The 12,702-nt window shown below is 52.5% G+C and overlaps 1 protein-coding gene across 1 annotated transcript; it reads right to left on the reverse strand.

Annotated features, from left to right (window-relative positions):
* Positions 1–3,920: 3,920 nt before the first annotated feature.
* Positions 3,921–6,667, reverse strand: LOC129496778 (melanoma-associated antigen 8-like). Its single transcript, XM_055305427.1, has 3 exons — positions 6,001–6,667; positions 5,709–5,947; positions 3,921–4,025 (listed from the first exon to the last, which is right to left on the reverse strand). The coding sequence occupies exons 1-3, from the start codon at positions 6,665–6,667 to the stop codon at positions 3,921–3,923; spliced, it is 1,011 nt and encodes a 336-aa protein (XP_055161402.1).
* Positions 6,668–12,702: the final 6,035 nt, after the last annotated feature.

Consider the following 12,702-nt stretch of genomic DNA (forward strand, 5'->3'; position numbering starts at 1 on the left):
GTCCAAGGCCAGGTGCTGAGGTTCCTCACCTGGTCCATTCCCAGCACTTCAGCTACATCAACGGCGGAGGTCGACCGCAGCCCCGCAGGCTGGTGCACCAAAGGAGCTTGGCATGTGGGGACTGACACCAGATGGGTCTCGGGCTCCGGGCTCTTGCTGGGGTGGGGGGGACAGCCGCGGGGTTTGGAGAGAACCTTCAGGAGGAAGGCCTCTGCGGGGAAGTGTGCACCAGCAGGTAAGTGTCAGAGAGGCCCCACCAGCGTCTCGTCCATACCTCCGGCTCAAGGAGGTCAGTGGCGTGGTGACAGGTGCAGGGACATGCCCCAGGCCACCTCTTTTGGCCCAGCGCAGGTCCTCAGAAATGGTTGGCAGGCCATGTTGCTGGGATGGACCTCACCGCCAGGTCCCCGAAGGGCCGGGCCCACTGTGCTCCCTAACGCTCCGGGCAAAGGAGCCTCCTCCTCCCCAAGGTGGTCCTGGCATAAAGACCAAGCTGCTCTTCGGGAGCCCCCAGACTGCTCAGTGACCTCCGCCACTCAGGATGCATGGGGGCACAGCGAGGGAAGTGGGGGGCCCCGGACCTCCGTCAGGAGGGTCCTCGCGGGGTTCAACCCAAGTATAGGCCAGAGGCAGCCCCGGCCTCCCAGGACCCCCGTGGACGCCACGGGGAGGCCGGAGCCCCATTGAAGGTCTCCCGCCCTGGGCGGGATTTGGTGACTTTCCCGGCTTTGACGCGATAGCAGGTGATGAGTCCAACGGTGGGCAGGGGAGGGGTGTTGAGCCCAGGGACCAAGGATGGTACATCCACCAGATGAGATAGACTAGCCCCAGGTCTCTCCTCTTGGCATCGCTCACTCCTGCCAGTCACAGTCCCACAGCTAGTGGGGTCGGGCCCTCCTGGGACACCTAGCAGAGCCCCAAAATGACCTCGCACAGACCAAAGTCGCGAAGGACAGATGGCTACCGATAGAACCCTATAGAATCAGGAGGCGTCGCCACCCTGTGTGAGGGACCAAGCTGAGTCCTCTTCCAAATTGCTCTGGTGCAGCACTAAGCCCCAGGGCCACTGGATGTGCCTAGAGGGCCCCTAGAAAGGGGGGAGGGTGACCGAAACCATGTGGGTCATTGGCCCTAATCCAGCAGCACTAGCATACCCAGGAGAAGCAGAGGACACGTGGACATCTGCCTCCCCGCCCCACCTGCACACAGAGGCGGGGCACCGGGAGAGACCCAGCGACACGAAGGCCTTCTCTGAGCCGGGACGAGAGGCTTGCCCACCCCGGAAACCGAATGTGTAACCCCTGGTTCTTGAACTGGGAGCCTCCAGACCTGCGAGAACATGAGGGGCTGTGGGGACACGGCCGGATTCCCACACAGCAGAGCCCAAGTTGCCCGGAGCTCAGGAGGGGAACCCATGCCTCACCCAGCACCAGGAGACCCTGGGGCCGGAAGACAGCTGTGCCCATCTGTCCCCAATGTCACAAAGCGTATGTTCCCTGGCTGAGGTGGAAGGAGCGTGGTCCTCGACCCTGGGAGCCCTCATGTGAGTTTTCAAAGAGCTGGAAGTCAAGCATCCACTCCCACATGCCTGAGCGTGCGTGTCCCGGCTGCCAGGACAAAAGTCATGGGTTCTCTCCCAGATCTGAAGCCCGGGAGTCGAAGGGTACGGTGCCAGCAGGCTCCTGACCTCTCCGTTCCTTCCGCAGGTGGCCACGCTCTTGCCCCCTCTGCACACGGTCCTCCGGCATGTGTGCATGCACGCCCCAGGTGCTGTCGCCTTCCCCACGTCCCCACCTACTCTTCCTGAGGACACTAGCCATATGGCATTAGAGCTCACGTTGACTGCCTCCCTCTGAACCCAGTCAGCACGTGGAAGGTCCAAAGTCCAGCAACACACACACTCGGAGGTGCGGGCGTATGGTGGCAACATGTGAATCTGGGGGCACGGCGATTCGGTCCCTAACAATGACCAGCGGACACCCCGGGAGTCAACAGAAAACTAGCAAATGCTTTGACATGAACAAAAACCCCAGCAGGTTTGGCGAAGCTTACGGGATGAGGCCAAAGCAGCCCTGAGAATTCTCCAACTATAAAGGCCCAACAACATAAACACAAACCCCACACACCTAGCCCTCAACACCGGGAAGCTGGCCAGGGAGCAAAGCGAACCCTAAGCAGGCACACGGAAGGCAGTGAGAGAGAACAGAGTGCACAGAGGTGAAACAGAACAGAGACAACAGGGCGCCCGGCTGGCTCCGCCAGGGGAGCGCAGCTCTGACATTGCAGCCCCACCCTGGGTGGGAGACTCCCTGCACGTAAAGGCCTTACAAAGACAAAGGAAATACAGAGAAGATTGAAGTGAACAAATGTTTGTTCTCTGAAAAGATCAAGAGACGAGAACCACCTTTAGCTAGACTCACCGAGAGAGAAAGAGCATTCGAATTACTCCCAATCAGTCTTAAAGGTTGCTCACCCTGTGGGTCCCAGTGTGTGGCATCTGGAAAAGGCTGAATGACAAATCAGGTTGAAAAGATGGGCTAGTGCCGTGGGTTTGGGCAAAGGGAAGAAAGACCCGATGGCGGAAGGCCGGAGGTATATTAGGACACTGAAACCATTTGGTGCCACCCTGTCCCTGTGGCTTTATGGTATCATCCACTTGTCTAAGCCCAGAGACCGTAAGCACGAGAGCGTCACGGTTCCCCCCACGACCTTGTCCTCTATTCCCACACCGTGGCCACACCCCAAACACATCTAGCACTTCTGTGGGCTTTCCCTCCCCCACCCCTCGCACCAAGCGATTCCCTGCAGCACCAGCTGGGTGTCCCGATTCCATTAGTGATTCGCTTCCCACACTCTCTACCCGGAGACAGCACCACATCCCATAGGTCAGGGGTTCAGGCCCACAAGACCGCCTCCCACCATTGATGCCAGTCCCATAGAGCAGGTCACCAGGTTCCCCACGGCTCAGCCTGAGAGGGCTACAAATCGGAGATTCACTCAGCCCTCCCACCGTGGAGCTGACCATTTGCTAGAACAGCTCAAGGAACTCAGGGGAAGGAATAATTTTACCCCTCCAGAAGAGGGCAGGAGTGGCCAGGTGAAGACAACCCCCAGGGGACGACTGGGAGGATCCCAAGCACAGGCCCACCAGTGCCCCAGGACTTGGGTGGCACCACTCTCCTGGAATGTAGAGGTGTTAATCCTCCTGGAAGCCCCCAAACCCCATTAATGTTGGGATTTCCTAGGGGCTTCCTCGTGTTGTCATGATTGATTATTGATTGCTTGTCCCGGGCCTTTCCATGCTCTGGAAAATGGGGGGATGGGGCTGAATGTTTCATCCTTCTAATCATGGAAAGCTTCTCTGGAGAGCAATCCGCATCTGGGGCCAATTGAGCCTCCCTCGGGGCCTCTGGTTAGGACAAAAGGTGCCCCTCGTGCTCCTATAGCTTGGAGGGTCCATCAGGGGCAGGGGGAGTGGTACAACGCCCCGTCCAGGTGAGCACCCACCAGGGGCCAAGCCCGATGGCCTGGGCCTCAGAGTCCTCCCTGCCACCAGCAGGTGTCCAGCAGTCCTCCGGGGGGGGACATCATGCCAATGCTCCACGTCCAATGATTAGGAGACCATAGGAGTGCCGGGCACCGATGCCACCTGCAGCCTGACACGGGCCCCCACCCACACGGCCTCTTAGCAGCGCCTTGGGGTCACTGAGATTCCTACTTGGAAGCCAGGCCCCAGGGCTGCGTGGGGGCAGGACCGAGTGTGGGAGGAGGGAGAGGATTGCACACGCACAGGACTGGAAGAGCTGTGGCCCTTGCAGGGCCACCCTGGGGTTCAGGCGTGGCCCTGGCCCAGTCTGGCCCCTTCTCTCCCAGCTGACTGGGGCCCCACATCATCTCGCAGGCTCACTGCCCTGGGCAGGCTACATGTCAGCCAGCCAGCAGGCCAGCAGGTCAATACCCCACCCAGGGGGTCTCAGGACCCGCACTGCATCCCCACAGGGGGGCGGTGCCCGTGAGCGGCAGCACTGGGGAGGGAGCAGTTGACAGTGGGGGAGACAGAACCAAGCCGCAAGGTCTGCAGGCTGAGGCCACGGTCAGGAGAGACAGGGCAGGGCAAGAAGCAGGGGCCGTCAGGGCTGCCGGCTGGGCCTCAGGAGCAGGATGCCCCTGATTCTGGCCCGGCCACCGGACAGCGGGCTGCCTGCCTCCTGAAGGAGCCTCGTGTGGGGCCTGAGGTAATTCATGGCCGTGTCTTGGGGACCCGAGGGTCAGGTAGCAGGAAGGACTGCCCACCGGCCCTCTCTTTCGTGCACAGAGGCTCGTCTGCAGAATTCCCCAAAGTGCCCACCGGCTGTGGGGCGGGTGCTTCCAAGGCAGGATCACATCTGATTGTCACTACTTTGCACACTCACGTGGCTAGGTGGTTCAGGGGCAGCGATCCCTCCTCACTCCTAGCACCTTGCTGCACTTCCCATGGCAGGAACCTCGAAAATCTCCACGAGCTGACAATGTGCTCTTTCCCCTGATGCACTGCCATCTGCCAGTCTCTGTTACTGTCCCATTTCAGGAGAGACCGGCACACGGGACCACTGGCGACTGAGGACCGTTAGTGGTTGGGAGAAGGTCCAGCCTTATTGTAACGTCCACCACCACACCCCTGCCCTAAGAATTTGCTGTTCCCGTGACATATCCCAGGATGGGAGAGCAAGGGGAACCGAAGAGAAACTGAGCAGAACGAGCTGTCTGCACACGACCCTCCCAGACCACATAGGATTCAATGGCCGTGACGCTGGGGCAGGCTTCTTGTCCCGCTGGGGCAATGACATCTCCCACAGTTCCAGGAGAAGCTCAGGGCTGGCAGGCTGTGCAGGTCTCAGGGCACCCTCCCCGCATTCCTTCGTGACAGTGGTCGCTTGACACAGTCCCCGAAGGCGGCGTGACCATAGGCCCCTCGTGACCTCACTCTTCACACACAGGGCCTTGCAGGGAGCAGAGCTCAGCCACTGTGTGGCCGTGAGGGAGCTGCCAGCAGGGCTCCCTGGCCTCAGCAGACCCTTCTCTCCTATTCCTGAAAATCCAAGTGAATGCAGGAGCGCACATCTACTTTACTTTGGAAAAATAGGCACACTGCAAGGGTAAGAAGCAAAAGTGAACAAGGTTTATTTTCCTATTTCCTCACTCCAGCACTTGCCTGCTGCACTCTTGGCCTTTCCAACAGATTCCAACGCCATTGCCCTGTGATTTCATCCAGAACCCAAACAAGGAGGGCGGGTCTCCTGACTTGTATCCAGGACATGACAGAACACTCTAAATCTTGAACTGGTGAAGTACGAACGCGACGGGGTGGGCGTGTCACTCACACACTGGGCTGGGAAACCTTCTATCTACAAGGAACAAACATGGGGAGCTTCCTCACAGAAACCACTCTGGATGTCGGGGTCATCGCAGAGCCCAGGCCCCCAGAGAGGCTCTTGGCCCTGCTCTCCCCCTACCTGCCCTGGCCCTAAACTCCTGAGATCGCCCAGGACTTCCTCTTTACACACCCAACAGGACAACACCGGGAGGAAGCACCCTAATGCCTCCCTTCATATCGGCCCCAGAAAAGCTTGGAAAGGGCCTGGCTGCCCCTGGAGCTGCGGTCCCCTCTTCCTTATCTCAGAATCTGTTTCTCACAGGACCAAGGAGGACCCCAGGTTGTTGCTACCGACCTGGAGCATGTAGTTCATGACCTGCAACTTGCTGGTTTCCTCGGAGGCCCTGGGCCCCCACAGGAACTCATTGCGGGCAGGGTCGCTGCCCGCCACCTGCCGGCGCTCCAGGTAACCTTCCTGCACCCAGACGTTGGTGAGGAGGTCCCTGGGCTCCCCATAGACGATGTGTTCTTGGCCATCGTACACCCCGTATGACCCCAGAGCCTCCCACACCTCCTCCTCGGGACACATCCGTCCTGCAGGAGGATCAACCCCAGGACCAGCCCCAGGAGGCCGGTCTTGGGGAGACCCCACTGATCGCTCAGCATCCCATCCCAGGTGAGGCCCAGGATGGGGTTGAGGACGTAGGAGTGCTCGCTGGGATCCACTTCAATCACGTCTAGGCCAAAGACCAGCCGCAAGCAGATGGATGCTTGGCTCAAGATGGCGGGGAAGTCGTCCTGGTATTCTGGGGTGAAGACCTCCAGCATCTCTGCCTTGCTGGTGGGCTGCTTGTTGCGATACTTGAGGAGTAGGAACATCACCAGCGCAGCCATCTTCATGTGGAAACTGCCCTCCACCAAGGGCTCCTCGTCTCCTGCCTCCCCTGGGCCACTGGGGCCAGGAGGCTCGGGCTGGCCAAGGTCACCAGCTGCCCCACCACTGGGGGAGGGTTCGGCACTCTGAGAGCTCTGGGGAGCACTCAGGGCCCCTGGAGCAGCAGACCCCTCCTCTGGGGGGCCGAAAGACCATGCCAGAGAAGGACAAGGAAGGGCAAGACGAGGAGGAGGAGGAGGAGGACAGAGAGAGATGAGATAGGTGGTGCATGGGGAGATGGAGGTAGAGGAGGGAGGTGGAGTCTCCTCCTCCTCTTTCTCCTCCTCCTGAGCCCCAGACAGCTGGGCATCCACCAGGCCCTGGGCCTCCTCTAGGTCTTCTCCCTGCTTCCAAAGCTCACTGCTCTTCCCTAGGGGCATGGTGTCAGATTCGGGCTGAACCTGAAGAGAGAGGAGGGAGAGCTTCTCAGGGGGAAGCCGGGCCAAGATACCCCGAGGTGCCAGGGCTGACAGGGAGCCATGCCTGGCTCCCCTGCAGAGGGCTCCCCTGTTTTGGGCTGGGAGAGCCACTGACATAAGGCTCAGAGAGAGCGTGCACCTCACCTCGACAAGAGGCACTGCCCCGCCCCTGCTATGCTATGTGACCTGAGGGATCCCCGCCTCAGAGGGAGGCCTCCGCTGCCAGTTTGAAGTCCCTGAAGGAGGGAAGGAGGAGGCACCTCAGGGTGCACACTGCCAGCCCAGCCCTGGGGCCCAGTGTGGACAGGAGGGCTATCTGGCACTCTGGGAGGTCCCCTGCATTCCAGGTGAAGCAGTACCCCCTGGGCCTCTCAAGGGCCTGCCCCGGCCCTGTCCTTCTCAGGCCAAATGTCTCTGCAAGAACACAGAGCCCCGACACTCCACAGGAGGAAGCCAGGGGCCCAGCCCTGGCCACACCTTCCAAAGCCTCCAGGACTCCTCCTAGATCATGCACAAGGGATGGGCCAGTTCTGGCTTCCATCCGGGATGGGATGGGGGAGCCTCTGGGTCTTCACCTGGACCCCACGCAAGGCCTGGGAAGACTCTCCGGCTAGCCCTGCAGCCACCCTCCTTGCACCTTCCTTGCAAGGGCCCCTGCCACGACCCTCCACCAACCAAAGTCCAGGAAAATCATTCGGCCCACCCTCCCGCCCCTTCCCATGGCCTGCACAAGAGTCCGGGGTGGCCTGGTCCCTAGGGATTCTGCTGTGGGAGGCACCCCTTATGTCTCACCTCAATCCCCGCCAGTGCCAGGACCAGGGCTAGGGCAGGGCACCTGCCTCCTCTGCTGACCTGAGTCTAGACCCTCAGGCCCTGGGCCTCCCTTCCCTGAGCCCAGGGATCTGGAGAGGAGGAGGGGCTCTGCGGGACAGGCCCCACCCTGGGTTCCCTTCCCAGGGCTGCCAGGGAGGGGCACCCAGATTTCAGGACCATCCCCTCCTGGGCCTGAGTGCTGGCTTGGTAGCCACTCATTCTTTCAATGTGGGGTGGGTGGGGTTCCTCACACAGACTCTTGGCAGGCCCTGGGACTCCTGGGCATCTATCCTCCAGGTGGGCCTCCTCCCACACTCTGACTGGGACCTCTCCCAGGGGGGTCCTCAACTCCCTGAGAACTGGGAGAGGAGCAGGAGGAGGTACCCTGTTATGTCCTATGTCCCCGTCCTGTCCTGTGTCCCCGGCCAGGCGGGTCACAGCTGCAAAGCCCCCACCAAGTCCCCAGCAAGATCAGGAAGGGCTGGCCTGTAGACCGGACCCTCTGTCCTGGGGCGCTAATGCCCTCAGGCCCCCGGAAAGGTCCTCTGCATTATCCTGCCAGGGCCTGCTCTTCCTCCGGGCCCCCAACCTCCCATAGAGGACACGTGCCCCTCACACCAAGTCCTTATCTCTGAAGGAGCTGCTGAAACAGAATTTGTGGATGTGCAAAGCAGCATTTCAGGTCAAGAACTCCCTGGAACCTCATCAAAGTTATGCCGGGCCCCTGTCTATGGAGCTCTTGAAGGGTCAAGAGTACCCGTTATTTGAGTGTCTGAACTGGTGAACAATTCAACTTTTGATGCTTTTGGGGGTTGAGATCACCTGTAACTAAGTATGCTCTTCCTTATCTGTCTGGAAAGTATTTCTTTCTTACCAGAGCATGAGCTACAGGGTAAGCTGGACCCCAAGATGAGTCTCTGTTTCCTCACCTTTATTTAGCTTTATGTCTCAGGGCATGCTGTATGAGCTTTTGGTGCCTCAGTGATTTTTCTCTATTCTGTATTTGAATAGTCACTTGGAAGCTCCTCGAGGCTGGGAATTAGACTCTACCCATAGGAAGGTCAGGGTAGCTGGATGAAAAACAGACACCCCTCAGATTCGACAGCTGAAAAACCTGTATATGTTACTCATCCTTAAAACTAACTTATATAATAATACACATTCTCCAGTGAGTGTTGGAAAGCCTAATTAGAAATTGTGAAATGTGCCCAAGTTCTCAGATTAAAGGTGATACATCATGGGAAATCATGAGTTGATACTTTGATTATGATCAATCAAGTAATAATGATTCTCTCAAGCTTTCCTTAAATAAGTAGCATAAAATTGCCTATTTTAAACTCTGCTATTGTGTAAAGTTTGACATATTAATATTGTGTAAAGTTTTCCACACTATTATTATTGTGTAAAGTATTATTACTATATTATGAAAATAATATTTATTATTTATATAATAATATAAATATTATAATTATAATATAATGATAAATAATACATAAATATAATGTAAATTATAATGGAAATAATATATAAGTTAATAATAAATACAATATATAATATCAATAATATAATTGATATTATAATAACAATGAGATTATTCTGTAACTTTTTCCATATTGTGTAAAGTTTTCCATATTAATACATGAAGAATGCTGAAGGTATTGCTGTAATCACAAAAACTCTCAAATTGGCTGGAAATGAAGACAGTATACTAGGTCACCTTCTGTGATGCGGTGTAGTGTGGTATGTCTTAACACAAACTAAAAGAACACCTGCAAAGCCTGGGATTTTAATTTTGATTAAATACATGGAAGGAAATTTCCACCAAATCACTAGGGGACAACTAAACAAAGCTGGTTCGGTGAAAAGATGAAAAATATTGACAAACATTTAGTAAGACAGAGAGAAAAAAGAAGACTCAACTACTGAAATAAAAAATAGAAGTTGGGGTAGTATTATAGATCTTTTGTTTAAAGAAGAATTTATTTATTTATTTATTTATTTATTTATTTATTTATTTATTTATTTATTTATAAGAGAGGCAGAGACATATGCAGAGGGAGAAGCAGGCTCACTGCAGGGAGCCTGATGTGGGACAGGACCCCAGAACCCGGGATGACGCCCTGAACCAAAAGAAGTTGCTCAAGCCCTGAGCCACCCAGGCACCCCAGTATTACAGGTCTTAAGGAAACAAACAGGATTCTAATAGGGTACTCTGAACAATTATGCTCCAAGAAATTATATAAACTAAATGAAGTGGGTATATTTTTAAAAACATAAACAACCAAAAGTAACTCAAGAAGAAAAGATTATTCAAACAGATCTAACAGGTCAGGAGAATGAATCTGCGTTCAAAAATCTCACAAGAATGAACATCCAAGACCGGTGACTTCACTCATGGATTCGACAAATACTTGAAAGAAGAACTTATACAAATCCTCAATTTCTTCCCACACTATGGAAGAGGAGGGAATACTTCCTGTCTCGTTCTGTGAGGTCAGTAGTACTGAGGTAGTAAAGCCTGACAAAGACATTTAAAAAAAAAGTAAACTAACACTCTTTCATGATAAAAAAAAACTTTCAAGAAACTAGAAATAAAACTTTAACATGATAAAAGGCATTCACGAAAAATCCACATCTAACATACTGAATGGTCAAAGACTGAAATTTTCCATTAAGCCAAGAAATAAGAAAGAAGCCAAGGGCCGCCTAGGTGGCTCTGTCAGTTAAGCAGCTGGCTCTTGATTTCTACTCAGGTCATGGTCTCAGGATTGTGAGATCAGGCCCTGCATTGGGCTCCATGCTCAGGGGCGTCTGCCTGAGATTCTCTCTCTCCCTCTTCCTCTCCCTCTCCCCCTCCCTGTCTCTCTAAAATAAATAATAAATAACATTCTTTTAAAAGCCGAGAATGCTGCTTTTGCTACCTTTATTTTTATTATACTGGAAGTGCTAGCCAGAGTGATTAGGCAAAAAAATATTTTTAATACATAATAAATAAATAATCGTAATAATAAAGACAAACAAGTGGGAGAAAAAAGTGAAAAAAAGGAGTAAAAGAATCAAATACTTAAAAATGCGTTTATCCAAGGAAATATAAGACATGTATACTACAACTTACCACATATTGCTCAAAGAATTTCAAGCAGTTTTCAGTATTTGGAAAGATATCTTGCATTCATGGAGCTGAGGACTTAATTTTGTTAAGATAGCAGTTGTACTAGAGCAATTTGCGGATTCAATTCAATCCCAATAAGAAATCCCAACAATCCTGCTTGAAGAAACGGAGAAGCTGATTCCAAAGTGTATATGGAGGGATGCCTGGGTGGCTCAGGCATTGAGCATCTGACTTTGGCTCAGTGGTGGTGATCCCAAGGTCCTGGGATCGAGTACCACAGGGAGTCTGCTTCTCCCTCTGCCTATGTCTCTACCTCTCTCTCTGTGACTCTCATGAATAAATAAATAAAATCTAATAAATAAATACAGAAGTAAAGAAAGTATCTATGGAGTGCAAATGCCCCATTGGATAATTATGTTGGTATCCTTTGGGTAAATACCTTGTAGAAAAAACCGAGATGTCCATTAATAGATGAATGGATAAAGAAAATGTGAGATATATAGTGGAATATTACTGTCTGGCACATTGGTGGTAGGAATGAAAAAATGGTGCAGCTGTTGTGAAAGATGTTTGCCAGTGGTAAAAGTCTATCAGTTTGTCAAAAAGTTAAACTTTTTAAAATTTATATTTTTTACTTTAATTTATATTAATATCAATTCCACGCCTTTGTATATGCTCAAAAAAAATGGAAAACAGGCATTCAAACAAATACCTCTGCAGAAATGTTCACCAAAATTCACAGTAGCAAAAGGATGAAACGACCCAAATGTCCATCAATTTGCGAATGAATAAGCAGGACGTATACGGGTATAAAGAAATATTCAGCCATAAAAAAGAATGAAGTCCCGATAGAAGCTTTACCATGAATGCACCTGAAAGCTGCTGAGTACAAGAAGCCAGACACGACGATATCATATTGTAAATTCCGTTTATATGCAACGCACAGAACGGGCCTATTAATAGATAAAGCAGAGTAGCAATTAACAGGGTCTGAGGGAGGAGGGAATGGGCAGTGACCACTGAACACATGCAAGGTATGCTTTTGGGGTGATGCAAGTACTTTGAAACCAGACAGAGGCCAATGTCGTACCACACCGGAAATGTATGAAATGGCACTGAATTGGACACTATAGAATGATTTCTTGTTATGTGTATTTACCGTAAATAAAATAAATAAATAGATAGATAGATACATAGATGATAGATAGATAGATGCTGTGAAACAACAAAACATGAATCTGCTGGAAACCAAGGAGTGCCTTCCCCTTCTCTAATTGCCCTTTGCCCTCAACCTAGGGTCAAGCTCTGTGACCTAACATGCTGGGTGAACGGTCTAGCCCCAGCCTCTGCGTCTGGCCTCGTCTTCTGCCTTCCACCACACTGTGGCTTTTCTCTTTCCATACATGGAAATGTTTTCTTTGACATTAAGCAACTGGGTCCTCATTATCTCAACTACGTTCACTGTTCATTCCCACTAAGCAAAGAGATGAGCGATTAGAGAATTGCTAAGTCCTACTCCTGTGAAACACAGATATACTAATTGGAGTACAAAAGTCGTGTCCTCTTCAAAGTGGTTTGGCTGTTCTTACAAGAAATATACACAGGATCGGATGAGTCCATATCACAGGCACATTGGCATTGACCCTGGACTTTCTGTTAACGGGGTGACAGATGAATTTAAGGAGCAAAGGGATCACAGGACACTGGTAGACGCTCTAATTCAGGCTGCTGGCCATATGCACAGGAAAGGTGGACCTCTGGGCACAGGCTGGCGGTAGAAACTTACTTAGGGGCCAGTGAAGATTTTTCAAGTGTGGCTGAGTCTTGACTAGCCGGACATTCCAAGACACTCTCTCTGCTACAGGGCACAAGGCAGAGAATGGCTGGTGGTTACAAGACCGGTCAGTAAAAAGAAAATCTATCACTTGTCCAGGTGTGAGATGCTGAGAGCATGACTAAGACAGGGACTGGGAGTGGAGAGGACAGAGACACAGAATGTACTCACGAGCCCTCCACTGCTTTCCTCAGAGAGGACACTTTTCCAACAGCCACCTGCTGCCGCAAGCTTCAC

The sequence above is a fragment of the Nyctereutes procyonoides genome, unplaced genomic scaffold (assembly GCF_905146905.1).
Source record: "Nyctereutes procyonoides isolate TBG_1078 unplaced genomic scaffold, NYPRO_anot_genome, whole genome shotgun sequence".
In the NCBI taxonomy this organism is placed as follows: Eukaryota; Metazoa; Chordata; class Mammalia; order Carnivora; family Canidae; genus Nyctereutes; species Nyctereutes procyonoides.